The sequence below is a fragment of the Ursus maritimus genome, unplaced genomic scaffold (genome assembly GCF_017311325.1).
Source record: "Ursus maritimus isolate PB19 unplaced genomic scaffold, ASM1731132v1 scaffold_23, whole genome shotgun sequence".
NCBI classification, from domain to species: domain Eukaryota; kingdom Metazoa; phylum Chordata; class Mammalia; order Carnivora; family Ursidae; genus Ursus; species Ursus maritimus.
This window is the reverse complement of record NW_024424786.1, coordinates 37,084,313-37,111,202: the sequence shown is the minus strand read 5'-3', so window position 1 is coordinate 37,111,202 and position 26,890 is coordinate 37,084,313. Positions and strand designations below refer to the sequence as shown.

Sequence of the window (26,890 nt, the reverse complement as noted above, 5' to 3'; positions counted from 1 at the left end):
AATATGGAGCGAACCCTGCCATTGTCTGGAGAGCAGGAGGCACGGATGGGGGGGGCGGCAAAGAGCAGCAGAGTTCAGGGAGGAGGGAGCCGGGGTGTGCTGGAGTGTGGGAGAGGATGGCACGAGGTGGGACAGGTGTGTAAAAGGGAATTTTTGTCCAGCGTAATTGTGTTGAGCATTAGTGGGTGGCTTCTAGGAAGGACCCAGGACCCGTTTGGCGTTGAGTGGTGGCCTGGGTAGCGAAGATGAAGGGCCGTGGTTCGGTGGAGTTTGCGGGCTCAAGTAAAGGAAGGACTTTGTGTTTTTCCCTATTTTTGTATACATCAGGGCTAGGTTCCCGATGATATGGACATCGAAACACTTTTTTTTGGGTAAAGATTTTATTTATTCATTTGAGACAGAGACAGCACAAGCAGGGGGGAGAGGGAAAAACAGGTTCCCCACTAGCTGGGAGCCCGATGTAGGGACTCGATCCCAGGACCCTGGGACCGCAACCTGAGCCTAAGGCAGATGTTTAACTGACTGAGCCACGCAGGCGCCCAGACACCCAAACACTTTAAGTAACAGTGAGGAAAGCAGCATGAGCGGGGCAGGGAGAAAGTGAACCTTTGGATGTTTAAGGCGTAAAAGAAAGATACTGTAGGATCCTGATGGTCCGTAGGACTCAGGATGACATACATCTGAAAGTTGCACTCTTCTTACAATACAGAATATTTTGGTGACCGACTTACTGAGAATGTGTTGCTTAAATTAGAAGATGGACCAGGACTAACAAGGTGAGATAATGGGCCTAAATCTGAACATCTGGGAAAACTCAAGCACACAGGTTCAGGTGGGGAGATTGGCTTAGCAGCTTGTGTTTAGGAAACAACAGCAAAGACATAAAAGCATGACAGCGAAACACCTCCAGCGGGAACTGTGTTATGAACCGCCAGCATCATGTGCTTGCCAGAAAAGCCAAGTCCTGTTAGGCTGTGTTAATAAAAGCATGGTATCTGGAAGGAAGGAGACTAGAGTCCAGACCATTGTTGGCACCCCGTGGCCATTTGTGGTCACCGGTGTTAAGGAGCTCAGTGACAGCCCAAGGTAGCCCGTGGGAGGGCAGCTGCAGAGGCAGAACCAGGGAACTGGGATTATTTAGCTGAGAAATAAAAGCACTTCCTAATAAGTGTCGTTATTCAAAACTGGCTTGGGCTGCCTTTTGCCAGGTAGTGAGTTCCTTATCCCTGGAAGTGTTTAAGCAAAAGCTTGACTCACTGGATCTGGGCACCTAGGGAGGCTTCCTACACAAGGCAGGGGGTCCTCCTTCCCGCTTCCTCCCACTGGCTGATCCTGATTTTCCTTCATCACCTGCTCACCATCTCCCCGCCTACCAGTCTCTGTGACCTGGGGCAGCTGCCGAAGAGGGCAAAGAGGAGCCTCTGGCTTCACGACCCGCTAGTGCCCCCTGGCCAGGGAGCAGGTGGATCCACTGACCCGCACACCCAGGACTGGTGTGCAGACCTGCTGGCAGGCGGGGAGCTGGCCTACAACTGCCCGGCAGCGAAAGGACCCAGCGTCCCACCTTCTCCGGACAACACTGGCAACTCCGGCTCCCCCGAGACCAGCAATGCCCCAGGCGCACGGCCTCCAGCGCCAGCCTTGCTGCGGGAGTCTCTTTCCTCCCCGGGCCTCAGTCTGACGCCCACAGCCCTTCGCAGGAAGCCGACTCCCAAACCCGGGCAGGGGGTGTGGGCCGGAGCTGAAACCCCGCCCCCAGGGGTCCCTGATCTTTGCCCCCGCCCCGGGCTCCGCGCCTCCCCGAGAGGCCACTGGCCGGCGGGCGGCGCTGCCTTTTGTGTGTTTCGCTCCGAGGTGCCAGAGACCCCTCAGCCGTCCCGCGCGTCCCCTCGCGGCCCCCGGCCCCTCCTCTCCGAGTCCCCAGCCCCCCTGCTCGGCTCCGCGTGCCAGCTCGGGGCTCGCTGGTTCGCTCCCCGCGGCGCCAGGAGGAGGGGCGAGGGCCGGCAGCCCCCTCCCCCGCGCGCGGCGCCGGAGCCCAGCGGAGCCGGGGGGACCCGCCGCCGCCGGTCATGTGGGCCGGACTGCTCCTCCGGGCCGCCTGCGTCGCGCTCCTCCTGCCGGGGGCCCCGGCCCGCGGCTACACCGGGAGGAAGCTGCCCGGGCATTTCGCCGCCGAGAGGTAAGCGCCTCGCGCCCCTCCTCTGTCCCGCCGCGGGGGCTTTCCCGGCGTGGGGCAGAGGGGCTCCCGGGAGCCGCCGGCAGCCGCGGGTCGGGGCTCCCCTCCGCGGCGCTGTCCGCGCGCGGGCGCAGCCCAGGGGGTCTGGACAAAGGGACAGCAGCCTGTTCTCTGGGCGGGAGCCAGTCCTGCGCCCCTGGAGGGGGCTGTCCTGGCAAGGACCGGGGGTGGGGTGGGGAGGGAGATCCAGGCGCTGGGTGAGCCCCTCTGAGTCTGCCCTGGGGCGCGGACCCCTGGCGAGGGCAGCCCGGGACGTGCCACCTGGTCTCCGGAGTGGCTGGCCGTCGCTGGCGAACGGGCCTCCCCCGCCGCGCCGGCCGCTCTGGGGCTGGGGGCTTCCCCTGCTTCCAGGCTGCACGCTCGCCGTGGACCTTGGAACCGCCGGGCTCTCCCCGGGTTACGTTTCGGTTTCCGCCTGTGTGTGCGCGCGCGGGCGGGGGTGGGGTTTTTGCCCCTTTGCTCTCTCCCGATTGATGCCACCCTCCCCTCGAGTCTCCTCCTGGCCTCCGGGCCGCCGCGGGCTGAGCGCGTGTGTGCGTGATGCTCCGAGCGAGGGAACACGGTGTCAGCGGGCGGTCTGGCCCGCTGCCACCGCCTCGGGGGGCGCGCAGGGGGGCGGACCCGCCAGGATCGCAGCTCGCACGTGCGTTCCGCAGCCACCGCCAGTTCCTGCCCAGATGGGCCCGGCCCCGCGGCGCTCCACAGCCTTCCAGCCACCTGTCTCCCCGTCACCGCCCGCCCGAGGAGGCTCCTGGGGGCGCTCGGCCCCCGCCCACCTGAGGGTGCGGCTCCACCAGCCTCCGGGACATCCTTCCGTCTGCCGCTTTGGGGGCCCCCCAGTCCCTTTCAGAGCCCCGGCTGAGGAGCAGGAGCTGCCGGCTCCTCTTTCCCGGGCTGCTGCCATAATCGCTCTCTGGCTGGGGCAGCGGGTGAGACAGCCCTGCCAGCACCTCCCACCCCCCAGGGCCCCGCTTCTTTGCTTCTTCTGTGATGACTTCAGAGAAGGAAAAGTCTCTGAGGCTCCAGGCCCAGTTTGCTGCAGATGGTTCCCTGCTGCCATGTGCCCGGAGTTCTCTTTCCAGAGTACTTGTCCCGTTTGACAGCTCTCCCCACGTGGAGTGAGTCTGCCTTTGCCATCCTTGTCCTCCAGTGCCTGCTGCCGCCCTGGCACCTGGGGGGTGCTCCGTACACGGCCTGACCTGACCAGCAGAATGTTCCCCGCAGCCTCTGAGCAGGGCGAGAGCACGACTGGGGAGGGTTTTCTTGTCCCTCTCCCGTTGTGCCAGGATTCCCAGTTGAAACCAGGCTGGACAGCCCATCACCGAACTAGGTCTAGTCACCGTCCCCGACCCCCTCCGGGACCCTGCACCTGCTGCTCCCTCTGCCTGGAGCACCCTCTCCCCTCCTCCACTCCCACAGCTTGCTTCTTCTCTTGCCTGTCTCAGCCTAGACCCTGGCCTTCCAGGAAATCTCCCCGGACCCTCCTCGGGACTCCAAGGCCTGTCCCATGGTGGCACTGGTCACACTATTTTGTTATCACCTGGTTCTTTGCCCAGCGTCCCTAGAAGGTGGGGAAAGTGGCTCCTTCATGGCCGTACTGCCACGCCTCACCCAGTGGCAGGCACACTGGCTCCCCTTTACTGGCACCCCCCCCCCCCACCACAGCGAGGTCACCTGCGGAATGACATCTCTGGCTCCTCTAGGGCTGCCCTCCTCCTTTGTCTCTTCTGCTGGCTTCCTTTCTCAACCTTTCCCTCAAAGCCCTTTAGTGAGCACCTACTATGTGCCAGGGATTGCTCTTGACACTGGGGGGGGGGACAAAAAAGATGAAGCCCTGGTCCTCAGAGAATGAGAGGGGAGACAGACAATGAACGAATCAACAAATAGATAATTTAATATCCTAAGAAGTCAGTGTTAAGAACAAGAATAAAGCAAGATAAGGGTGGGTAAGGTGGATCTCTCTGCGAAGGTGCAAGCAGAGAGAGATCTGGGTAAAGGAGGGAGTGAGCTGGGTACGTTTCTGAGGAAGGACCTTCCTGATAGAGGGAACTGCAAGTGCAAAGGCCCTGTGGCAGCCGTGCCTGGGGCTCTTCATCCATTGCCGTCTTTCCCCCTCAGTGCTGAGGCCCCTCTGAGGTTCCCCCCCACTCCTCCAGCCACTCTGCTCTGAGTTCATGTGGCAGGTCTCTGTAGGAGGCTGTTGTCTGTTCTCTCACACCTTTGTCTTTGTCCTGCCTCCAGGGGGAACTGGGTCATTTTTCTTTGGGAACTTCCCACTGCCCCTCTGGTGGGTTTCAAGAACTGTTTGTTGACTGACTTACTGACTGGCTGGGAGGCTTGCACTGCATGGCAGACCAGTCCCTCGCCCAGAGCAGAAATGTGGAAAGTGCGCTCTGCTCTCTTCTAGACGCCGGCTGGGCCCCCACGTCTGCCTCTCAGGCTTCGGGAGTGGCTGCTGCCCTGGCTGGGCCCCCTCCATGGGCAGTGGGCACTGCACCCTGCGTAAGTGCCTGTCCCCGTGCCCCAGACACCCTCCCCAGCAGGGCACTCGCTCCCTGGGCTGGCCTAAGTAGGGCGGATTGGGGGCCCCAGCCCCCACTCCCTCACCTGCATTTCTCCTCTCAGCCCTCTGCTCCTTTGGCTGCGGGAGTGGCATCTGCATTGCTCCCAACGTCTGCTCCTGCCAGGACGGAGAGCAAGGAGCCACCTGCCCAGGTAACCGGGGGTGGACCACAGCTGATGGGAAGAATTCTTTCAGCACTGAGACTATGTGCCAGGCTCGGGGCTTGTGTCTTACTTAGAATATCATCTTCCAGTAACCCATTTAGGTATGCCTTCTCATCCCCAGTTTACAGATGAGGAAACTGAGGCACAGAAGTTAGTGGCTCGCCCAGGGTTACCTGGCTAGGAAGGGGCAGAGCTGGATTTAAGCTCCAGCCTCTTTGCCTCCAGAGCCACTTTCCCAACAGAATTTAGGAGGAGCCCCGGTGAGCGGGGGGCAGCCGGCACTGCGGTGTGCTGTGTGTTCACGGGTGTGGTGCCTGTTCTAGAAGCCCACGGACCCTGTGGAGAGTACGGCTGTGACCTCACCTGTAACCATGGTGGCTGTCAGGAGGTGGCCCGAGTGTGCCCTGTGGGCTTCTCCATGACAGAGACGGCTGTCGGCATCAGGTGTACAGGTGAGAGAACTGGGCGAATTAGGGGGCTGGGGGGGGGAATTCTGTCTCCTCGGTCCTTCCTGCCAGGAAGTCTCCAGAGAGATGCAGGCCAGGCCCAGCAAGGCCGAGGCAAATACGAGAAATGGGTCCCTTCTGCTATGAGCACCTCTTATGGGCCAGGCATTGAGCCTAGGGGCTGCAGTGACGAGTGGTGGCTTGGTCCCTGCTTCTGAACAGGGGAAGGGGAGACAAGTCAGGATAACCACGGTCCCATCCAAGTGCCCCGAACCGGGCCCACAGAGGCGGGTTAACCACGGAAGTCTTCCTTGGGATCGTGCTGTTTGAAAAATGAGGAAAGCCAACCTCAATAACTATTTTGTAAAAGTGCTATGTGTGTGTGATTCTAAAAAGTTCTTACAGGCAAAGTCTGTTCCCTTCCTCAGAGACAGCCACTGGGACCAGTTTCTTGCGTATCTTTCCACAGAGCTGAAAGAAAGCCTTTTTTTTTTTTTTTTTTTTGAGTTTTGGCTTTGTAAAAATGGTGTTTCTTCCCCAAATATGAAAGTAAAAAATAACTTATTTTGGAACATTTGGAAAGTAAAAGAAGGGTAGAAGATGAAAACAAACATGTCCCCAAAGTCCCCACCCAGAGATATTTGTTACTAAAAATGATGTTTCTTCTGCCCTTTTCCCTGGAAGCGCATGTGTTTGTGTGTGTACCTGTGTGTGTGTGTGTGTTAGGTGTGCATATCTGTGTGTTTTGCAAATTGGCCTCATACCTCATGTCGCGTTTCTGTTCATTCTCTTTCTCACTGCGTACCGTGGGTGGGGAATAGTCCTTACAACAGGATTTCTAGCGGCCGCGTCTGTGGCCGCGGTAACGCGCTGTCCCCCTCACATAGGTGGTCCGCAGTGTTTCACTACCGTAAGTCACGCGGCAGTAAAGAGGCTTCTCGTTGGCCTCTCATTATTCGCAGAAGGAGAACCATTGGGTCAAGGGTCTCCCTGAGGAGTTTTGGTGCTCGGGGCTCATTGCAACACCCTCTTCGGGAAGGCTGAAGCAATTCATCCTCCCCTGAATGTTTCCTGGGGAGCACTTTCTGCACACACTTCTCGTTGCGGAGGCAAACCGGAACTCGGAGCAGCCAGAGAACAGTGTCAAAGCTAGCACCGGGCAGGGGGGCATGGGCCACCACCACAAGGGATCCCGGGGGGATGGGGTGAGTCAGGGTGGGCTTCCTGGAGGCAGCGGATGTGGTCCCGACTGTGGGGAGAGCAAGCAGGGAAAATGGAGGTATCCAGCGGCCACAGGGTCAGGGGGCGGGAGACTGGAATGCAGACTGCAGTGGGCAGCCCAGATCATGTAGGTCCTCGAGAGCTGCCGTGGTTCTTAGAGAAGGGATGCCCCGAAGCCAGGGTGGGGAGTTCTGTCCCCCCAGTGCCCCTCACCCCACAGGCTTGAACTTCCCCAAAGGACGACTTGGATCCAGTCACCCTGCCCTGGGCAGGAGCCTCAACCCACTGCTCCAGCCTCCCGCTGCCCCGGCTGGAACCTGAGCTCCCGGCCAGCCTAAGCTCCTCAGGCTGTCTCTGCTCATGGCCCTCCTCCTCCTGCTGCCTCCTGGTCCTCTGCCCATCTGTCCTCCAGGCATTCCCTGGTGGGGCACGTATCCCCCAGCCGGGCGCTGGCCTCGTGGGCATGGGGTGGCATGGCTTTCAATGTCACCGGCTGGAGAGTCTGTGCCATGTCTTCGCCACCTTTGTGTCCGCAGCGGCCCGCCTTCCAGATCTGCTGCATACAGGCGGTGCTCAATAAGCACGTAATGGAATTGAATCAGCCTTCCTGCTCACTCTCCCCTGCTCTCTTAGGGTGGCCCTGTGGTGGGGCCATTGGAGATGGTTCTGTCGCAGCCATCCTCTCTGTCCTCTGGTCTGCGTGGGTCACCAAGAAGGAACCTGGCCCCTCGGCTTCTGCTCTCTGGTGGTTCCCTCTTGGCCAATGACTTTCCTGGTGGTACCTGGTCTTTCTTCCTCCGGTGTGTCGGGTTGGGGGGTGGGGAGGTGGTTTCCACCCTGCTGAGGGCAGGGGACAGCATCCCCGTGGGACCGATTTTTTCCCCTGCACCCGACCAACGTGCAGAGTGGTCTGTGCAAGCAGGTTTTCTCTCTTCCAGACATTGATGAGTGCCTCAGCTCCTCTTGCGAGGGCCAGTGCGTGAACACGGAAGGCGGGTTTGTGTGCGAGTGTGGGCCAGGCATGCAGCTGGCTGCCGACCGCCACAGCTGCCAAGGTGAGCGGCCCAGGGACAGGGAATGATGAGGCTGTTGCCACTGCGGCCGGGCTCTGAGTCGAAGGCTAACCCTGGTGCCCCCCCCCCCGCCCCCAGCTCAATGTGTGCGCTCAGGGTGTTACTGCATTTCATGGTCCCCTGAGGGAGACCCAGTTATCATCCCTGCTGTACAGATGGGGAAATTGAGGCTCACCCAAGGCCATTCCAGCAGGAGGCGCTGGAGTCAGCTCGAATCCTGGCATGTCTAGGGCCCCTGCGCTGAACTGGCTTTGCAGGGAGGTGGATAGTTCTGGAGACACCTAAGGGAGAGCCAGGGGCAGGACGGAGGAAGCCACTGAGTGAGGGAGGGCCGTGGAGAGGCCTACCTGCTGTGGGCCTTCACCCACCGCTTTCATTAGCTCCACCTGCCCTGGTGGATGGCGCCCCGGCTGCCCTATCTGGTGGGGAGGGGCAGAAGGAGGTTGGGGTGAGGGTTAAGGGCTGGGGGAGCCTGGGGAAGAGAAGGAGTCTGCTCCTGAGTGAGCAGGATGAGGGAGATCTTTTAACATAATTCCCCTTCCTTGAAGATGCTTTTAGTTACAGAAGGAAGCGTTCTGTCTTAAGCAAGGCAGCTAAGGCAAAAGACCCCCCGTGACACTGTGGTATTATTTTCTACTGTTTGAAGTGGTCATAAATTGTAAAATAAGTTTTCGAAGTTGCTACCTGCAGAGCCTCTCTGCCACTCCTGCGCTCTGCTCTCCCTCGGGAATAGCCCTGATGTCTTAGTCTGCTCGGGCTGCTGTAACAAAATCCCCCGGACTGGGCCATTTACGCAACAGAATCTATTCTCAGGGTTCTGGAGGCCGGGAAGCCCGAGGTCAAGGTGCCAGCCCGTTCACTTTCGGGTGAGGGCCCTTCCTGGCTTGTAGACAGTCTCCTTGCTGTCTGCTCCCGGGGACAGAGAGCAAGCTCTGATGGCCGTTCTTATAAGGGCACAGCTCCCATCATGAGGGAACCCCCTTCATGACCTCATCTAAACCCAATCACCGCCCGAAGGCCTCACCTCCAAATCCCACCACATTAGGGGTTAGGACTTGAACCCGTGCATCTGGGGGAACACAGCTCAGCCGAGCACCTGGTTATTGCTCTGAAGGGTGCCCTCCGGGCCTGTCCCCACGACGTGCACGGAGATAGCATGAGCGGCTAACAGGTGCAGAGCTGGATTCCAGCCTCATGCTGAACGCTTGACATGCATTTTCTCATTTCTTTCTCATAATGATCCTGTGAGGCTGGCACTGTTTATTTGCATTTTCCTGATAGGAACACTGAGGCTTAAAGAAATTAAGTAACTTGCCCGAGATCATGTTAGCGCTGAGATTTGAGCCTCTGCTTTCTTGTTCCTCTCGGCAATCTGTCTTGAAGATCTCTCCACGTCAGGGTAAATGCACCCGCCTTGCTTTTTTTAACTGCCGCCTGGGGCTCTGCAGGGCCACCCTCCCACAGGGGACTGACTCTTCTCTTATTGATGGACATATACATGATTTCCAGTTTTTCCCGATTTCAAACAATGGCACGGGGAAGCTTTGATAGAGGAGGTGCTATAGAAGCTGAGTTTTGAGGTATGAGTAGGAGTTTTCCCCCAGACAAGATGGACGGGGGTTCCAGGCAGACAGAAGAACATGGGCAAAGAGGGAGGCCCATAAGAACATGGTACATCTGGAAGGTGGCAGAACAAAGCGAGGGACAGGGAAGGAGGTGGGAAAGGCCACCCAGGGCTTGTGAGCTGTGATGCGGCATCGGTGCCCATGGGAGCAGGGAGTGGCCCGGATGTTTGGTCGGAACATCCGGGACACTGTAGCAGAAGGCTTGGGAGGAGCACAGGGAGACGCACCAGGCCATTGCTCTTCTCCAGACCAGAGGCAAAGGTGGCCCAGGCTGGGGCAGGGCAGTGAGGATGGAGAGAAGAGGGCTGGTCCAGGGAGGATGTCGTTGACAGGCTGAATGTGGGTGGTGAGAAAGAGAGGGGTTAGGGCGGTCTCCCAGGGCCCTGAGTGGGGGAGGGAAGGACAATGGGAGAGGAAGAGGGGAGCACACAGTTCTGACACTCCACGGGGAAATGAGCTGCAGCCTTGCCCTGGTCCCTTGCAGACACTGACGAATGCCTCGGGACCCCCTGTCAGCAGAGGTGCAAAAACAGCATAGGCAGCTACAGGTGTTCCTGTAGACCCGGCTTCCATCTCCATGGCAACCGGCACTCCTGTGTAGGTAAGGTGGGGGGACCCTGTCGTCTTCACACTTAGGCTGCCCATCAGGAAGATGGACAGGGCGAGCCCAGGGACAGGGAAAGGCCAGCGGTCCCGACCTCCTGGCCGCCCGGAGCCTGTAAGCACTTGAGCCGTTGCTCAGAGCCTGCCTTTCCCTGGGGTTGGCGTGGCTCCTCATGGAAGACCCCGTCTTGGACTTTCCCTGGCCACATGCCACTTTCATCCTGTTATGTTTCTCTTCCACCCCTCTCCCAGATACACCCCAAGGATTCCTCTCTGCTCACCCATTTTCTTGGCTGCCTTTGCTCCCCTTGGTAAATAAAGCATGTTATGTCTTGGTTCCTCTGGTTTAGAAGGAGACCCCTGTTTTCTCAGCCCATTAGCAGAAATTTCCAGAAAGGGATTGGCATGTTTGGCTTAAGCTTGGCTCATGGGTTGAAGGTGGGGTCCCATGGGCCTGAAAACAGACCTTGTTCTGGTGGAGTTGGTATTTGTCCCAAAGCCTACCTTGAGCAGTGCCATAATTCCTGAGACTCTTTTTCAGAAGGGGCCACACCATCCCCCACCCACACGTGGGAAGGTAGAAGGTTTGGAGATGAGATTCCCAGCGGGGCTCATCCCCACTAGCCAGGGCGGAACCATCGCTGCGTAGTGCTGGGGGATGAGTCACTGGTGCATCCATTAAATGCCAACCGGATGTATGAACCTTCCTAGGGGACTAGCAGTAGATTTCAGCCCCACTCCTAGACATCTGAGTCACGTCCCACACCCTGAGGCAGGGATGGACCCTATAAGAACACAGCAAGGGGACAGCCCCAGCCTTCTGGGCTCAGGGTTGGAGGAAGAAGGGGTCAGTCGCCCCCACAAGGCAGCTGTTGGCAGCGAGGCTCTCCTACAGATGTAAACGAGTGTCGGAGGCCACTGGAGAGGCGAGTCTGTCACCACTCCTGCCATAACACCGTGGGCAGCTTCCTGTGCACATGCCGACCTGGCTTCAGGCTCCGAGCTGACCGCGTGTCCTGTGAAGGTGAGCAGTGAGCCACCAGCCCTGCCGTCGGGGACCCGGGCCCCGCCCTAACACTCGGCCCCACCCCGTCCCCCCGTTCACCCAGACCCCCACCCCTTCCCCACCCAGATGCCATTCTCGGCACGCCAAGGCCCCGCCCCTTCACCATCCAGGCCCCGCCCCCGCCCGGCCCCGCCCCCGCCCTCCTGGTCTTGGGCCTTCTTCCTTTTCCATCTACTCTTTTTCAATTCATCTTGTTATTTCCAACTCTTCACTTTCTCACTTACCTTTTCCACTTCTCATCCATTTGTCCCTTGTCATTTTACTGTTTGCCTAACCCCTTTTGTTTTCTTGCAAGTGGTAAAAGGGAAAAACAAGTGATAGAGGAGCCTGTGACAGGAGTCCCAGGACCCTGGGCTCCCAGGGTCACTTTGGGCAATGTGCTGTCAGCTCACTCTGCCTTACTTCAGCAGTGTGCCTGTCAGCATGCGTGTAAGGTCATCTGAGTACGGAGCATGCTCTCTCTAGCCCACGGCCAGCTCTCCCTGCGTTGTTCCTGCATCCCGAGCCTCAGCATCCCGTCCTGGGAAGCCACATCTCGGTGGGGGAGCAGGGGACCCAGCCCCAACCTGTCACTTGGGCCTGCTCCTTCCATCCACCTCGGGTGATCGTCGCTGCAGCCCCCAGGGTCTTGGGTCGAACTGGTGGTATTAGACTTGTTTTGCTGATGAAGAAACTGGTCCAGAGACGTTCCGTGACTGGTGGTAGGGGAGCTGCATTCAAGTCCCCCAATCTTGCCTTCTGCCCCCCACTGCCTTCCTCAAGAGACCTTGTGCTTCCGTTTCAGCCTACCCGAAAGCCGTGCTGGCCCCGTCCGCCATCCTGCAGCCCCTGCAGCACCCGCCCAAGATGCTACTGCGGCTCCCGGAGGCGGGTCGGCCTGCCCTCTCCCCCGGACACAGTCCTCCGTCCGGGGCCCCGGGGCTCCCCACTGGGGTCAGGACCACCAGCCTGCCATCTCCCACCCCTGTACCAGCCACATCCTTGCCCTCTACCCCAACTCGGCTGCTGGCCACCCTGGTGGCTACCCCTGTGCCTAGTGCCTCCCTCTTGGGGACGCTTGGACCTCCCACACAACTACAGGAGGTGACCCCGTCCTTGCCCAGGGGCCCAGTGGCCACACAGATGGCACCAGGGTCCCCTGCCTGCTGGCACCGGGGAGCCATGTATGAATCAGGGAGCCGCTGGACAGAGCCTGGGTGTTCCCAGTGCTGGTGCCAGGTAGGTGGGAGGGATCCGGGGGGCTGCCCCGGTCTGGTGTCCGGGGCCTTGTGATGGCTGGAACTCCTGCTTCTGCTTCCAGAGTGGGGAGGTGACCTGTGAAAAGGTGACGTGTGAAGCTGCTTGTTCCCACCCGATTCCCTCCGAAGATGGGGGGTGCTGCCCATCGTGTACAGGTGGGAGCTGGTCTGGGGAAGGCTGTGAGTTCCCCACATGGGCCTACTTCTGCCCTTCCCCAGCCCTTCTGCAGCTGAAAGGCTGTTCTCCAACTTTGGGTTACATTAGAATCACTTGAAGGGTAATTCCTGGGTCTCATTTATCAGGTGTGGGCGGGGCCTGGGAATTTGCTTTTCTAACAAGATCCAGGGTTATGCTGCTGGACCGGAAACCACACTTTGCGAACCACTGGTCTCTGCTGTGGTAGCCCTCAGGGGGAGATTTTCCTCTTCTGGGGATCCTTTTTGAGCATTCATTCATTCATTCATTCATTCAGTGAGTTTCTCCAGATCTACCCAGTAGTCCCCCTCCCCTGCCCCAGCTCCCCTCCTACAGCCAGAGGAGTAATCCTTTGTAAATTCTGTCCCCTTTCCAATTTACTCCCATAACCTGCTTACAGTTTTTTATTTGCCTCCCCTTGTTGTTAGGATACAGACCCTAAATCTTCACGAGTCCTTTGACAGAGCTTCTCAAAACTCACTCTGCATGGGGATCCCTGGGGTCTTGTTAAAACACAGCTTCTCATTCCGTAGATCTGGGGAGGGGCCTGAACTTCCGTGTTCCTTGAAGTTCTGGCAATGAGATGCTGGGGCTGCGGCGCTTGGAGCAGCGGGCAAGACATCTTCCGGAGGGTTAGAATGAGAATAGACTTAGCGGTTTCTTCCTGATAATCGTGACCTTTTACCATGTTCCTGCTGTACACGGAGCCCTGAATGTGAATGGCTGAGCACCTTATATGAGAGGCTGTGGATCCTTCCAGGCCCCTGCAGGGCACATGGTGGTGTCCCCATTTTACAGTAAAGACAACCGAGTCCATAGAGGTTAAGTGACATATCCACAGTCACTTAGGTAACTGAACTGACAGACCCAGTTTTTGAACCCAGGGCTGCCTGGCTGCCTCTCCTGCCTTACAGGAATAAAATGCCATGTTCTCAATAGAGTTGGGGTTTACAGACATGAATGGAACCCTCCTGGGCCATCTCCTGTGGGTGTCTCCTGCTTACTTCTCCAGGGGTCCTAGGACCGCCCAGTTCTGGGTACCTGGATCTGCCACTCCTGGGGCATCCTGGCCGGTGAGAGAAGGTTCCAGGTACATTACGCCTGGAAAAGTAATGAGACCTCAAGCTTCCTCCACTTTGAAGAGGTCTGATGCCCCCACTCCTGTTTGTCTTTCAAAGGCTGTTTTCACAGTGGCGTCATCCGAGCCGAAGGGGAGGTGTTTTCGCCTCCCAGCGAGAACTGCACTGTCTGTGTCTGCCTGGTGAGCACCACAAGGGCCCCAAAGCCTCGTGGCTGTTTTCCTAACCTTTGGGGGTTTTAGAGGAAGAGGGAAAGATCGGATGTTAAAGGGTGAGCTTGTCAAACGGAGGAAGAGGTCCCAGGGTGTGGATTTTGGTCAGAACCTGTCGAATATCAAGGCGCGGGGGTCTGTGGGGTCGAGGAGCCTTCTGCTGAGCCAGCAGGCAAACAGGGTCCATCTGTCTAGGAAAGGGAGGGGATGGAACTCCCTCGGAAACTTCCCACCAGGGAGGCTGTTTTCCTCTCCAGGCAAAATATTTGCCAGTACAATAAAGGTATCCGCATTTGGGAAGGAGGAGGCGTACTACCAGACGCGGCTTGCTAGGAGTATTATTTTGCTGTAGGCCAATGCGCTTCTCTAAGAATAGTTATTAAGCACCTACTGTGTTCTGGAAACAGCCAGGTGCTGTCACACAGATTTGATTAAGAGCACTCCGTGCGTACCAGGCTCGGGGCTTGGGGCTCTTCTGTCGCCTCACCCGAGGCTCCTGGCAGCTCGTCTGTCCCTGTTCTACAGATGAAAAGACCGAGGCATGAGCTGGGATTTGAGCCTAAGTCCCGCCGTGTCCATGGCCTGGGCTCTGCCCACCGCCCCTCACTGCCACCCTCTGACCATCACTGGCCTGGCGGTGAAGGGTGGCGGCCACCGTGGAAGGGGGGCGGGGCATGGAGACAGCTAGCGCCACCAGCTGCCCCTGTGTGCCACGCACCTGCAGTGGCCGAGCACTTTTGTGGACATATTGTGGCACGAATCCTCAGAATCCCGGATGCAGGTGCCATTTCCAGCTCATCTCACAGGCAGGGAGACCGAGGCTCAGCGGGCTGATGTAGGTTGGCCAAAGTCACGTGGCTCATTCGTGGAGGAGCAAACACTACTTACTTCTCAGCTCCGGCTGGCTCCAGAGGCGGATTTTTGTTTTTGTTTCTGTTCTTTGCCTTAACTTCAAATTTTGAAGTTTTAAGTTAATTCTTTCAGTTAATCCTCAAGTTTTAAGTTAATTCTTTGAATCGCTGGTAGAGTCACCTGGTTCAAAACTCACGTGCACAGAAGGTCTCTCTGGGGGTGTAACCCCTGTTTGCCTCTTCTTGGCATCCTTCCAGAGCTTCTGTATGCTGTGGGAGGATGTCCTCGGCACACCCTAGTAAACGCCAGGACCTGGGTCCCCGCACGCTGTCCCTGTTGTCACCGTGGTGGCATTCAGAGGTCTTGGATGGCTTACTATAGGAGGCTTTGGTGTTAGACAGGGGTGGCATGAAATAGGGAGTGAGCTGGGGGCTCCAGGGTCTGGTCCTTCTCCTCTCTGCCCCCACCCAGCACCCTCTCTCCCCTCCTCAGGCTGGAAATGTGTCCTGCATCTCCCCCGAGTGTCCTCCCGGCCCCTGTCAGACCTCCCTGAAGTCAGACTGCTGTACTTGCGTTCCAGGTCAGTGACTCTTTGGGGTTCGGGTGTGGGGGGGTTAGCTTTTTTGTGTGTTTTTGGGAGCAGGGTGAGTGGAGCAGAGGACGGAGATTGATTTTGGCTTCAGAAACTCAGATCAAGTGGAGCACTTCACAGTGCCGGTTTAATTGGGGACCTACTATGTGCACAGTGGTTCGCATGCTAGACTGGGCTCCCCGCCCAGCTGGCCCCTTACCTCAGGAGGCGCCTTCAAGACAGCCAGGAAAGGGTGTGAGTCCACACTTGGCATGGCTCTGTCTTGAGACTGGGAGGGCGTCTCCCCTTCCCCACTAATGAGTTGGTCCTTTGTTAAAAATGTGGTTCTCTTTTCCTGGGATGACCTCATCATCATCACGAATGTTCCCTGACGGCTCTGTGCTGTTGCTTGCCAGCCCTTGATCTCATTGAATCCGTGTGTCTCAGCCTTGAGGGAGTACTATTCATAGCCCCATTTTATAGATGACAAAACCGAGGCTCACCAAGGTCATCACTGCCCAGAGAAATATAACCACTTAATACAAGAACAGAACTGGAAATCAAGCCTACCTGATTGCAAAGCTGGTGTTCTTTAAAAAAATGTTTTTCTTTATTTTTAAGTATTGCTTTTAGTTAAGACATTTTTGAATAGGTATACTGCCTATGAAGTAGTAACCGTTACCATCTTTTATCAACCCCATTCTGCAGATGGGAAGACTGAGGCTTAGAGAAATTAAGGAAGTTGCCCCAAATCCCTCCCTAGTGAGTTGCATAGCTGGGATTTGAATCCAGGGCAGTCTGACTAAGCCACGTGAGCCTGGGCCAGCTTGCGGGCTGTTTTATTGGTGGGGGGATCCTCAGATGAGAGGTTTTCATGGACTCCTCCTGGTCTCTAGGGGATGGCTTCGGTCCCAGACCTGGTCTTAGGTATCTGGGGCAGTCTCTTTTCTTTCTTTCCTTAAGATTTTATTTATTTATTCGACAGAGAGAGAGAGGGAGAGCGAGAGCACAAGCAGGGGGAGCAGCAGGCAGAGGGAGAGGGAGAAGCTCCTCTCCATGAGGAGCAGAGAGCCTGATGCAGGGCTCGATCCCAGGACCCCGGGACCATGACCTGAGCTGAAGGCAGATGCTTCACCGACTGAACCACCCAGGCGCCCCTGGGGCAGTCTCTTTTCATTTCTGCTCTTCCGTTACTCTTTAGTGATTCAGGGAGTCCCCTCCCTTTTTGGTTAAGGATCCTAGTTTACATGTGATTCATTCTCATTCTCCATCAGTTTTTAAGCAACAGCTTAGTTTTTGTTGAGGTTTAGAGGGGAGTGGTTGCTCCCTGAGCGTGGCGTGTGCTATGGAGCTTGGTGTGAGTGTGTTAGCTTCCCGAGGTCCCCCCGACCCACTGTTGCCCTTTCTCTTTAGCTGCCCCAGCCCAAAGACCTTGAGCTGCCTCTCCCTTTCTCCTCTGCAGCGAGATGCTATTTCCACGGCCGGTGGTACGCAGACGGGGCTGTGTTCAGTGGGGGTGGTGACGAGTGTACCACCTGCGTCTGCCAGGTAGGTGGGTGCGGGAGAGAGGGCCGGCCACAGGGCTTCCCTGGCATGCCTTGACTGGGAGAATAGGAGCTGCCGTGCAGCAAAAGGGACACTGAGGCAGCAAAGGCATGATGGGCACCTGCATTCACCGAGGGCTCCCCACAGTCTCCTTGAAGCTCACCCTTCAATAGAGCTCTTTATAGAGCACCTGCTGTGTGCCTGGAGCAATGCTGAGTGCTGGGGACACAGCTAAGCACAGGACAGCCCCCGTCCCCTCCTTCAGGGGGCCCACAGCCTAGGTGGGCCTTGGGCAGGTGACTAGGGCTCCTGACCGGAGGGGAAGGCTTCTTGGAGGGAGGGGTGAGGTCTGAGGGGTGAGGGACGAATCAGAAGAGGATCCAACGCAGATGTGGCTGGCAGAGGGCCCTGCCTGAGCAGATGGCAGGAGGCGAGAGCGCACGGCCTGTTGTCGGGGCCTGAAGATGTCCCTTCTGGCTGGGGCGCAGAATGTGGGAGACTGGAGTCAGGCAGGAGAAGAGGCTGCAGACAGGGATGGTGCTTGGGTTGGGGTCCAGTCTGAGAAGCGGAGCCTGGGGCAGGATTCTTGCGTAAGCGATTTTCCGAAGATTCTCAGGAGAAGCCAGCCAGGGAAGCAGGACAGGCAGGGGAAGGAGCCAGGTGACCACTGGGTCTCATGCTGATCCCTCGCTGGGTATCGGTCATGGTATGCATTCTTTCGGCTCCCGGGGAGTGGAGTGGAGAGGTACCTGGAGGGCCCGTCCCCTGTCAGCCAAGGGCAGTACTTAGGGGAAGGGGTCTTGGGGAGGAGGGGGCCCCATGGCCTCTGCCTCAGACTCAGTCATGAAGGGCTTTGCCAGCCAGGCTGAGGGCTCTGGGCTTGGCAGTGCTGTTGATGGGTTTTAGTTTTGGAGCCATGCGATCCCATTGGTGCACGAGAACTTTCTCTGGCCGCAGAGTGAGGGCAGACTGGAGTGAGAGCAGCAGGCTGTTGCTGAAGTGAGGGGAAGAGGTGCTGGGGCTGCAGCCCGGGCAGGCAGGGACCCCCAGCCCAATAGCCAGGACATCCCAGAACACGCTCCCAGCCTCCCCCCTACACTTCCTGCCCCCCTCCCCCCAACTCTCCCTCCTCCTACTCCTCCCACTCCTCCCACTCCTTGGAGATTCTTTGTCACTTTTAGGAGGTTGACAACAGCCTGCCAGCCTCCTCTGTAGCTTCCAGGTGGCCCAAGGCTGGGGAGCTGCCATCACTGGCCTGTGCCCTTGGTTCTCTTCCAGAATGGGGAGGTGGAATGTTCCTTCACACCCTGTCCAGAGCTGGACTGCCCCCGAGAGGAGTGGTGGCTGGGCCCTGGACAGTGCTGTTTCACCTGCCGGGAGCCCACACCCATGACAGGTGAGGGCCCCCAGCCCTGCATGCCCGCGTTCTGCCCCACACGGGGCCTGGATGCCCTGCAGGCCTGAGACTGTGCCTCACCTGCCGAGACCGTGTGTGTCTGTGTGTGTGTGTGTGTGTGTGTGCGAGTGTGCCTGTGTGTGAGTGTACATCCACGCGTGTGTGAGGCATCTGCGCGTGTAGGTCTCTGTGAGTGTGCGTGCTTGTGCGAGCGTGCCTGTGTGTGTGTGCATTTATGGGTTCGGGGGTAAGCGTCTGTTTGCATGAGGCTGCCCGTGCGGACCAGGCACGTTTTTGGAGGGAAAACCCACTGAACGAGGGAGCTGGACTGGCAGCTGCGGGCAGCCGCTGGGTCCAGCAGGTGGTGGAATGGACACTCGGGGGGACCGTCTGCGCGGCATGAGTGAGCGGAGGCGTCTGTCCTTGGGTGGGGGGCACGCTGTAGGTCGGGCAGGCGTTCAGGGCCCTCCTTGGGGCTCGTGCCCACCCGTGCTTTCTCCCTCGCTGTCTCCTGTCCAGGCTGCTCTCTCGACGACAACGGGGTCGAGTTTCCGATCGGACAGATCTGGTCTCCCGGTGACCCCTGTGAGTTATGCATCTGCCAGGTGAATGGCCACCTGCACGCCTTCAGCTGCTCCCCCGGCTGCCCCTGCCTCGCCCCGAGCAGCCCCCTCGGCCCTGCCCCGGCCCTCCTGGCCAGGCTTCCCTGCCGCTCCGTAGCTGGGCCACCTCAGCCCACCCTCTGTCCCCCTCCTGTGCCGGCAGCTTCCATGTGTGCAGAATGGGGGTATGGCCTGCTGCCTGGGAGGAGGCCGGGGTCCCAGGAGCAGGATTTCCCGGGCACAGATAACCGAAGGAGGGGGATGGCCTGAGGCTCCATGGTTCGGGCCTTTCCTGCGAAACTGCAGGGTTTCCTTCTCGAACCTAAATCTCTGACCTCGGCTGGTCGGAAACAGACAAGGAGAAGGTGCGAGAGTCTTAGAGTCAGATCAGCCCAGAGGCAGACAAACACTCTCGTTTCGGCTCATTCTTTAAGCTCACGTTGGCTTTCCTTTCTGCCTTAGAGGAGCTTGTAGTCCCTGGGAGCTTAGAGCTTAATTTCTCAAAAATGAGGCCCATGCCCCAGTGGTGCGTGTGACACACGCAGAGTCTCCGGGCTGCTCAGACCTCTGGATTCAGAATCTGCATTTTAATCCCCCGGTTTCTGGTGTGTGCGCTGGCGTGTGAGAGACACAGCCTTCAAGTGTCTCGGACGCACGGTTAGGGAAAAAGCCTTAGACCCTTGCAAAACTTGGAAACATTCCATCGGAATTACAGTGGGGAGGAGGACACATCCGCTGCCTTTCCCCTTTATGACGGATCCAGGGCACTCGTCGTATGAGAAAGCAACACAAAAGCTTCATCAACATTCAGGGTCTTAGAGGGGGAAAAAAAAAGAAACCATATGTGGCGCTTTTGTCTTCTGAAATAGACATTTCCGGTGGAATAGTTTTCTATAAAAATAGGATTTTATTGTACTCCATAGGTTTGGGGTGAGCGAGGGTTCCAGGGAAAAGCTGAGAGAAGAATTTGGATGGGGTGGTGGTGAGCTTTGGCTGCGGCTGGAGAGGGACAGGAAGCCACGGACACCAAAGCCCCTCTCTGACCTTCCTCCTCCTTAGATCGGGAAGGCTCACACCCCCTTTCCCCAGTAGCCGGTCCTCTTTGTGGGGGACCTGCCACCTCCCAGCGGCATCGGGGCGCCCTTTGGGCAAGCCTCGGCCAGTTTGCAGCACTGCCCTTCCTTGGGGGACTGGCGGTGCTGGGAGGGTGGAGCGGGGCGGGGAGGCGGGGCCCGGTGTTACAGGTGGGGTCTTGGTGAAGTCCTTCCTTCCTTCAGGCAGACGGCTCAGTGAGCTGCAAGAGGACGGACTGCGTGGACTCCTGCCCTCACCCAATTCGGATCCCTGGACAGTGCTGCCCGGACTGTTCTGCAGGTAATTTCCTGCTTGGGGGGCTACACAGCACCCCCTGCTCCCCTTGGCGGGGTCCTTGACTCCCGCCCCCTGCATCTGGGCTCACCCTGCACCAGGTTCCTCCTGACAAAGGACGGACCGCGTGGGCTCCATGCCCGCGGCCGCACGGGGCAAGCCCATCGCACAGATGAGGGACCCAGGCTTCGGAGGCACAAAGCAGTCTGCCCGAGGCAGGCCCTGTGTGGGTGCTGGAAGCAGATAGATATGCTGAGCTTACAGCCTGGATGGGGTGACCAAGGAAACACACCTATGAAACAATTAGGGAACAGTGAGAGAACATACCGATGCTACTTAATTTTTTTATATTGATGTGCCCCTTTTGCATGATTTCAAAAGTAACATTTTATTGAAGTACATATGGAAAGCAAAAATAAAAACAATTAAAAAGGGCCCCTTCTCACTTTTAGCCTCATGGTTTTGTTTTTCTAATCTCTTTTCATGAAGTAAGTCTCTATGTCCCATGTCTGTAACATGTATCTATATCTAACATTTCCCTGTTGTCCTATCACCTGCTTTCATACTTCCTAGGATGTGATAAATGTCATCAAGGCGGCAGCACTCAGAGCAGGCCTGAGCGGGCTTGGGGAAGCCGAGGGGAGAGGTGTGGGGGAATGTTCTGGAAGGTGGGGACTGGCTGAGTGGGTTGGGGGGGGAAGAGCAGAGAGGATGACTGTGGTGCCTGGGCCAGTCCCTCTGGCCTGATCCTGCCCAGAGAGGGGCAGAGGAGGAGACGCTCCCTTCCCTGGAAGTGGAGACACTCTGATCCCTCTGCTAAATCTAGTGCAGAAAAAAAGATGCCGCACCCAATCCAGACCTGTGTCTTATCCCTTCCCCAGACCCCGGGGTGACTGCCTGGGGAGGCAATTGGCCTGACCTTTGCTACCCAGAAAACTCTCGGACCTTCGCCCTTGGCAGGAGCCCGGTCGCCGGCCACACGCCCGGCCGGCGCTCACCCCCGCGCTCTCTCTGGTAGGCTGTACGTACACGGGCAGAAGCTTCTACAACAACCAGACCTTCCCGTCCGTGCTGGACCCGTGTCTGAGCTGCATCTGCCTGGTACGGACCACCCGGCCCTGACCCCCTGTCTGTGGAAACTCCCCAGGGACTGACACACCAGCTCCTGGACCTTGGAGGCACCATCCAGAGCCTTCCATGAGAAAGGTCACTCTGGGTCACGGTGAAAGGTGGCTCCCTCCAGCCCTACCCAGGGCCAGAGAAATCTTTTTAAGCCTGCCCGGCGAACAGTCCTCTGCTTCTGGGTGACCAGGGGGCGTCTGGGGGGCTCCTTAGAGTATAACGCGTGGGCGCTCCCTGAGGGCGCAGGGGAGGGACTCGACCCGGACGCTCGGAGCTGCGGTCTTCCATAGACTCCCGTTACGGAGCTCTTGCTGTGTGCCCGTCTGGCTCTCGGCCCTCTCCTTGCATGAGCCCAATTAAATCTCCGGGAGAACCTGGTGAGGTGGGAACACCGTCATCGCCATCTGTGGGTCAGAAAAATGAGGCACAGAGAGACGAAGTCCTTCCCTCAAGCTCCTACGGGAGTCAGCCCAAGTGGCAAGAGTCGGATCCCGGTTTTCTGAGTCTCTGCCCCAGGAAGTGCGCTTTGCCCCCAAGCCAGACTGCCTCAGTCTGAAAAAGCGTGTGGGATTGTTCGTGTCATGTAGGGTTGGGAGGATGGGGGGAAGGCCTTCCTGCTCGTGCTGCTGGAAACGTTCGACGCCGGTGACGCTGCTTTGCTGGCAGTGGGTGAGGGCGCGGCGTGGAAAGGGACAGGGTCTGCAGGATCAGAGGAACGCAGGGCGAACATCTCGGCCTCTGAGAGGCCCTGCTCATTCACGTGCTTCGCGGAGCTCCGGGCTTCTGGGTCCTCCTCTCTCCTTGGTTTTTGGTGCTCCCCTTTCCTGGGTACTTCGTGGGTTCGTTCTGCTGGGGCCTGTTGACAGAGGGGCTGCGTGAACGAGGCCAGGCCCTTGGCTTTGTGGGGCTTGCGTTCTGTCAGGAAGACAGACTCTGACTGAGTGAATGAACCTCTCCCCGCGCCACGGGGCTCCGATGGGCACTCGGGGGCTCTGTGGCCGTCCTTCCCAAGGGTCCCGGCGGCGGCCGAGAACAAAGGGCCTCGTGTGTTTTCTGTGTCGTGCAGCTGGGCTCCGTGGCCTGCTCCCCCGTGGACTGCCCCATCACCTGCACCTACCCTTTCCACCCCGACGGGGAGTGCTGCCCGGTATGCAGAGGTGAGTGGGGGAGCCCCCGCCACACGTCCGAGGCTCCCGGGGAGGGCTTGGCTCTCACGCCCGGTCTCCTCTGTCCCTGCAGACTGTAACTACGAGGGAAGGAAGGTGGTGAACGGCCAGGTGTTCACCTTGGACGATGAGCCCTGTACCCAGTGCACGTGCCAGGTAAGCTGGGCCTGGGGACTCAGGAGCGTCCCAGCCAGGGGACTGCTGTTTGCCTTTTGTCCCTTTGCGAAACTCCGAGTCCCCTGAACCCACGGGAGCCCATCTTCCTCCTGCCTTCCCAACTTTAAATAGCAGCCGGAATACCTTGGATTTGATGGTATCCTCCCTCTTTGTGGGCTCCTGAAAGCGGCCTGGCGCGTCAGCCTCGGTCCCAGAGTCTCTCTGTGGGTGGAGGAGGCATGTGGGGGCGCTGTTCTGGGAGGGGAGATGATCTGGCCTTCCTCACGTGTGTCCTTGTGCTTCCCCAGCTGGGAGAGGTGAGCTGTGAGGAGGTCCCCTGCCCGCCGGCCTGCTCCGACCCCTCTGGGCCCCCCGGGGACTGCTGTTCCTCTTGCTCAGGTAAGCGGGCCTCTGCATCCTGCCGCTTCTCCACTGTCTTTCTGCCCTTTGTCCTTCTTCCCAGAAACCTAGAACTTGGAAAGGGCTGGATGTGCGAAGTCCAGGCTCAGAGAGGGAATGTGTCTTGCCTGAGGTCACACAGCCAGCATGTGGCGAGGACAAGCCTGTTCCCCGGACTGGCTCAGCCTCACCCAGCGTTCCTTATGCCGCACCGTGACCCGTGTGTTGTTTCGCTGTTCCTTTCCCTTATTACCTCCTTTCCTGATCTCTTCTGCTTTTTTCCTTTTTTAAAAAAAATTGCAATTTAGGAAGTGAATGACTTTGTGGAAGAGTAATGGCTAATTTGAGGTGAATACTCCTTAGGCGCTGGGCTCCTTTTCACAAGGAGCTAAGTGGAGATAAGTCCCGTTATCATCTCTGTCTTCCCGGTGAGGAAACGGAGGCACAGAGAGGTGAAGTGAGGTGGTCAAGGTCACACAGCTGATGGGCAGTAGAGCTGGGATTTGAGCCCCGAGCTGGTGCCTTTCGCTCCTTCATCGTCTCGACCCCTGACCATCATCTTCATCTTGTCTTTCTCCATCGTGAGTGTCCATCCATCCGTGAATCTTTTGGCAAAGGTAGAAATAGGACGCGGACAACCTGCTGGGACGTGTGGTTTCGAAGTACTGACGTGGTCCACGGCTGGCCGTTGTCAAAAGCTTCCGGACAGCCTGGTTCGCTCACCGCTGACTTTCACGCTGACATTTAGGCAGTTTCTTGCTTCTTCTTCTTTTTCTTTCCACCCATCATGGATCTACCGTGAGAAATCTTGGGTCAGACAACTTATTTTTCAATTTTTGTGGGTTGTGTTGGGGCCCTGTGGTTAGCAGGTGGCGTACTGGGTTGTGGGGTGTTGGGAGCCCTGTGGGACCTCCTGCGGCAGGACAGCACGTCACCAGATGGGGGTCCTCACCCAACGGGGGTCCTCGAGAAACAGGAAACTCACCATGATGCGGCTGCCTTCCCCCAGTCCCACCAACTCTACGTTCTGTGTCTTGAATTCAATTTTTCTGATTGAACATGGCCATAAAGTGACTTCAATGTGGCTACTTTATGCTTCTTTTTTTTTAAAAGATTTTATTTATTTATTTGAGAGAGAGGGAGAGAGAGAGCACAAGCAGGGGGAGGGGCAGGGGGAGAGGGGGAAGCAGGCTCCCCGCTGAGCAGGGAGCCTGACTTGGGACTCGATCCCAGGACCCCAGGATCATGACCTGAGCTGAAGTCAGACACTTAACCAACTGAGCCACCCAGGTTCCCCTACTTTATGTTTTTTAAACTTCGAAGAAGACAGTGAATTTTTCTACTGATTTGTGGCCTGGATTTCCTCTTGAATAAAATACATGTTTAACTCCTTCGGCCTTGGGCAGGGGATCCTCCATATTTAGGGTCACTCTTCGGGTCCGAGGCCGAAGAAGAGCTGCCGTCAGGGCTGGTGGGGCTGGAAGCCGCCTGAGCCCCTACAGCCCTGTTGTTGAGAATCGTCGAGCCCTTTGTAGATGTTGCTTCACTCAAACCACCACAAACTCCTCAGCAGACCATTATTCCCCCTGCTGTCCCGAGAGTAATCGTTAGCTAAGATGGCCGCGTACGGAGCATGTGACCTGGGTGACCTCATTTATTTGCTCCCGGGAATGTGGGAGTGTGGCTGATCAGATCTCCATTCTGCAGACGGGCAAACGGAGGCTCAGGCAAGTTCGGTTTCTCTTAAGGCTGCGCTCGAGTTGGTGGCTCTGGGCTCAGCCCAGGTCTCTCTGATCCCTTCCCCCCGGGCTCTGCGGCCTCCAGATGGGGCAACGGAGGCCCAGGAGGTGAGGCGCAGAGCCCGGCCCCTTCTCCTGGAACACACTGCTTCTGCGACGTTCGCCACGCGCCTCTTCCTAACAAGAGCTCCATACAAGGAGAAACCACTTCCTGTTGCAGTGGAATATGAATTGGTTCCTTTTGATCCTTCATAAAAGTCACAGTTTCCGTGCGGTGTAATTCACATACCGGACAAGTCACACAGCCAAGCGTACAATCCAGTCCCCTCAGGCTTCTCAGAGTTGTGTGACCGTCCTCCCGGCGATTTTCTAAATACAGTCATTCCAGGCTTTTGGGCCTGGCAGCACCTGTCTCTCCTGAGCATAGCTTTCTCCAGCGCTCTTCCTTCTTGTGCTCCTTCCTGCCCCGTGTTCTCTTTGCCTACCCTCTTCCTTCGCTTGTTCTCCTTCCATATACCAAGCCCTTATGATGTGCCGGGCTCCAGGCTGAGATTTTTAAAAAAAGGTTTTTTTTCAATAGACTTTATTTTTTTAGAGCAGTTCTAGGTTCCCAGCAAAACTGAGCGGAGATAGAGCCTCCCCATCTCGACGGCCTACGCCAGACGGTACATCTGGTACCGTCAATGCGCCTCCCGCCCTCACACGTGGTTATCAGCTGCCGTCCGTGGTTGACATCCGGGTTTGGGCTGGGATTTCTCGCGCACCGTTCATTCCGTCCTCAGAGTGACCCTGTAAGTCGTTCGGAGGCCCATTTTACAGAAGCCCCATGGAGTTACGGGCCTTGTACAAGGTCACACAGCCAGTGCCTGGCAGAGTGACTTTGGCGGACTGCCTCCCTCTGCTCGTGGTTCCTGTTTGGTCTCCCCCTGGAGACAGCGCCCAGCGGGGCCTTCCCAGGAGTGAGAGGCCTCTGTGCCCCGCACGGCTCGTCCCAGAGCCGCCTCGGCCGTCTGGGAGAACCACAGTGCATCTTGTTTCCTCCACCTCTCTCTAGATGGCGCAGAGAGGAAGGCAGTGGAGGTCGGCAAGGTGGCTCGGAGCCCCCGTGGAGATGCTGAGGCCCCCGTGAACTGTAGTTCCTGTCCAGACCCCCCGGCAGCGTGGCCTCGGAAGCCTGCGCCCCATGTCCTCCAGCGCCTCCTCAGAACGAACCTGTCTTACGTGCAGACTTTACCTGCGAGCCCCTCGGGAGCGCAGGCCTCACCCTCACCCCCTTTGGGGCCTGGGGGCACATTCCCAGGGGAGCCCGGGGCCTCCCAGCGCTCAGCAGGGCCCACTCTACCTCCAGCCTCTCCCGGAGCTCCTGGGCCTCCTGTTACTCCAGAGCCCTCAGCCTCAGCCTCTCGGGCCCAGACAGCGACCAGAAGGCCTTCTTCACCTGCCATTGTCCTGACTGAAGCTTCAGCCCATTCTATGACGGCCCCCGGCCCCTCAGAGACCCCCGCCACCCTCCTCAGGCCTCGCAGACTCTCTCCTGCCACCTCCAGACTTGCTGCAGCCCTCGCAGCCTTGGCCAGCTCCAGCTCCCAGGGGCCCGCTGCGGGGACCTCGAAGGAGGAAGATTCCACTGGGTAAGCAGGCCTCCAGGTCAGGGCCGTGCCCGGGAGACGCCCGACAGAGAAAACAGCCAGCGGCCCTGGGCGCTGGCAGGGAGGCTCTGGGGCGAATGAGGCTGGTGACGTTGGACCCTCACTTCTGTAGGGCTCCTGGAGGACTGGAAAGTCCTCAGGGCCCCAGGCAGCCTTGTCCCCAAGAAGCATGTGGAATGTGCTGTGAGAACAGGTAGTCGGCACACTCCATGGTCAGTATCCTCCTTGGACGCCATAGCCGGCCTGTCTTCTGCGGAAGGTTGGGGCTGCTGAGCTCCCCGCTCTGGAGAAGAGTCGGAGAGAGCCCAGGATTCCCCTGGGATTGTGCCACCAGCGGTCCCGCATCCCTCCCTGCGGTCTTCTGATTAAAGGCTGTCTCCGTCTCCCCCAGACTGCCCTGCTCCTTCACTTCTCGCCTTTGGAAAGGTGGGGAGACGTCACTCCAAGCCCACAGGTGGTAAGCTAACAACCCACCTCAACCTTCCAGCTGGGGAGAAAAACCAGCATCAAACTGGGAGGGCGTCTTGTGGAAACACCTGCTGCCTTTGCCGCTGGGGGGCTCCTCCAGTGAAAAGGGGAAAGACGACAGAGGAGGTTTTGCAG

General features: G+C 58.0%; 1 protein-coding gene across 1 annotated transcript; it reads left to right on the top strand.

Moving 5' to 3' along the window:
* Window positions 1–245: 245 nt before the first annotated feature.
* On the top strand, window positions 246–26,677 carry VWCE (von Willebrand factor C and EGF domains). Its single transcript, XM_040638766.1, has 21 exons — window positions 246–282; window positions 1,855–2,179; window positions 4,644–4,738; window positions 4,862–4,951; window positions 5,287–5,415; window positions 7,569–7,685; window positions 9,813–9,929; window positions 10,827–10,955; window positions 11,782–12,215; window positions 12,298–12,391; window positions 13,610–13,692; window positions 15,067–15,154; window positions 16,608–16,693; window positions 17,969–18,086; window positions 18,606–18,691; window positions 19,966–20,062; window positions 21,075–21,157; window positions 22,245–22,335; window positions 22,418–22,500; window positions 22,809–22,899; window positions 25,693–26,677. Exons 1-21 carry the CDS (start codon window positions 246–248, stop codon window positions 26,271–26,273), a joined length of 3,054 nt encoding a protein of 1,017 aa, XP_040494700.1. The 3' UTR covers window positions 26,274–26,677.
* The last annotated feature ends 213 nt before the right edge of the window (window positions 26,678–26,890 follow it).

What these genes read in the sequence shown, in the direction of transcription:
- VWCE (XM_040638766.1), top strand. Translation starts at nt 246, where the DNA reads ATGAAGGGCCGTGGTTCGGTGGAGTTTGCGGGCTCAA. An exon ending in GTGCTGCCCATCGTGTACAG is followed by an intron (nt 12,392 to 13,609) that starts GTGGGAGCTGGT and finishes TGTCTTTCAAAG; the next exon opens with GCTGTTTTCACAGTGGCGTC. An exon ending in GTCTGAGCTGCATCTGCCTG is followed by an intron (nt 21,158 to 22,244) that starts GTACGGACCACC and finishes TGTGTCGTGCAG; the next exon opens with CTGGGCTCCGTGGCCTGCTC.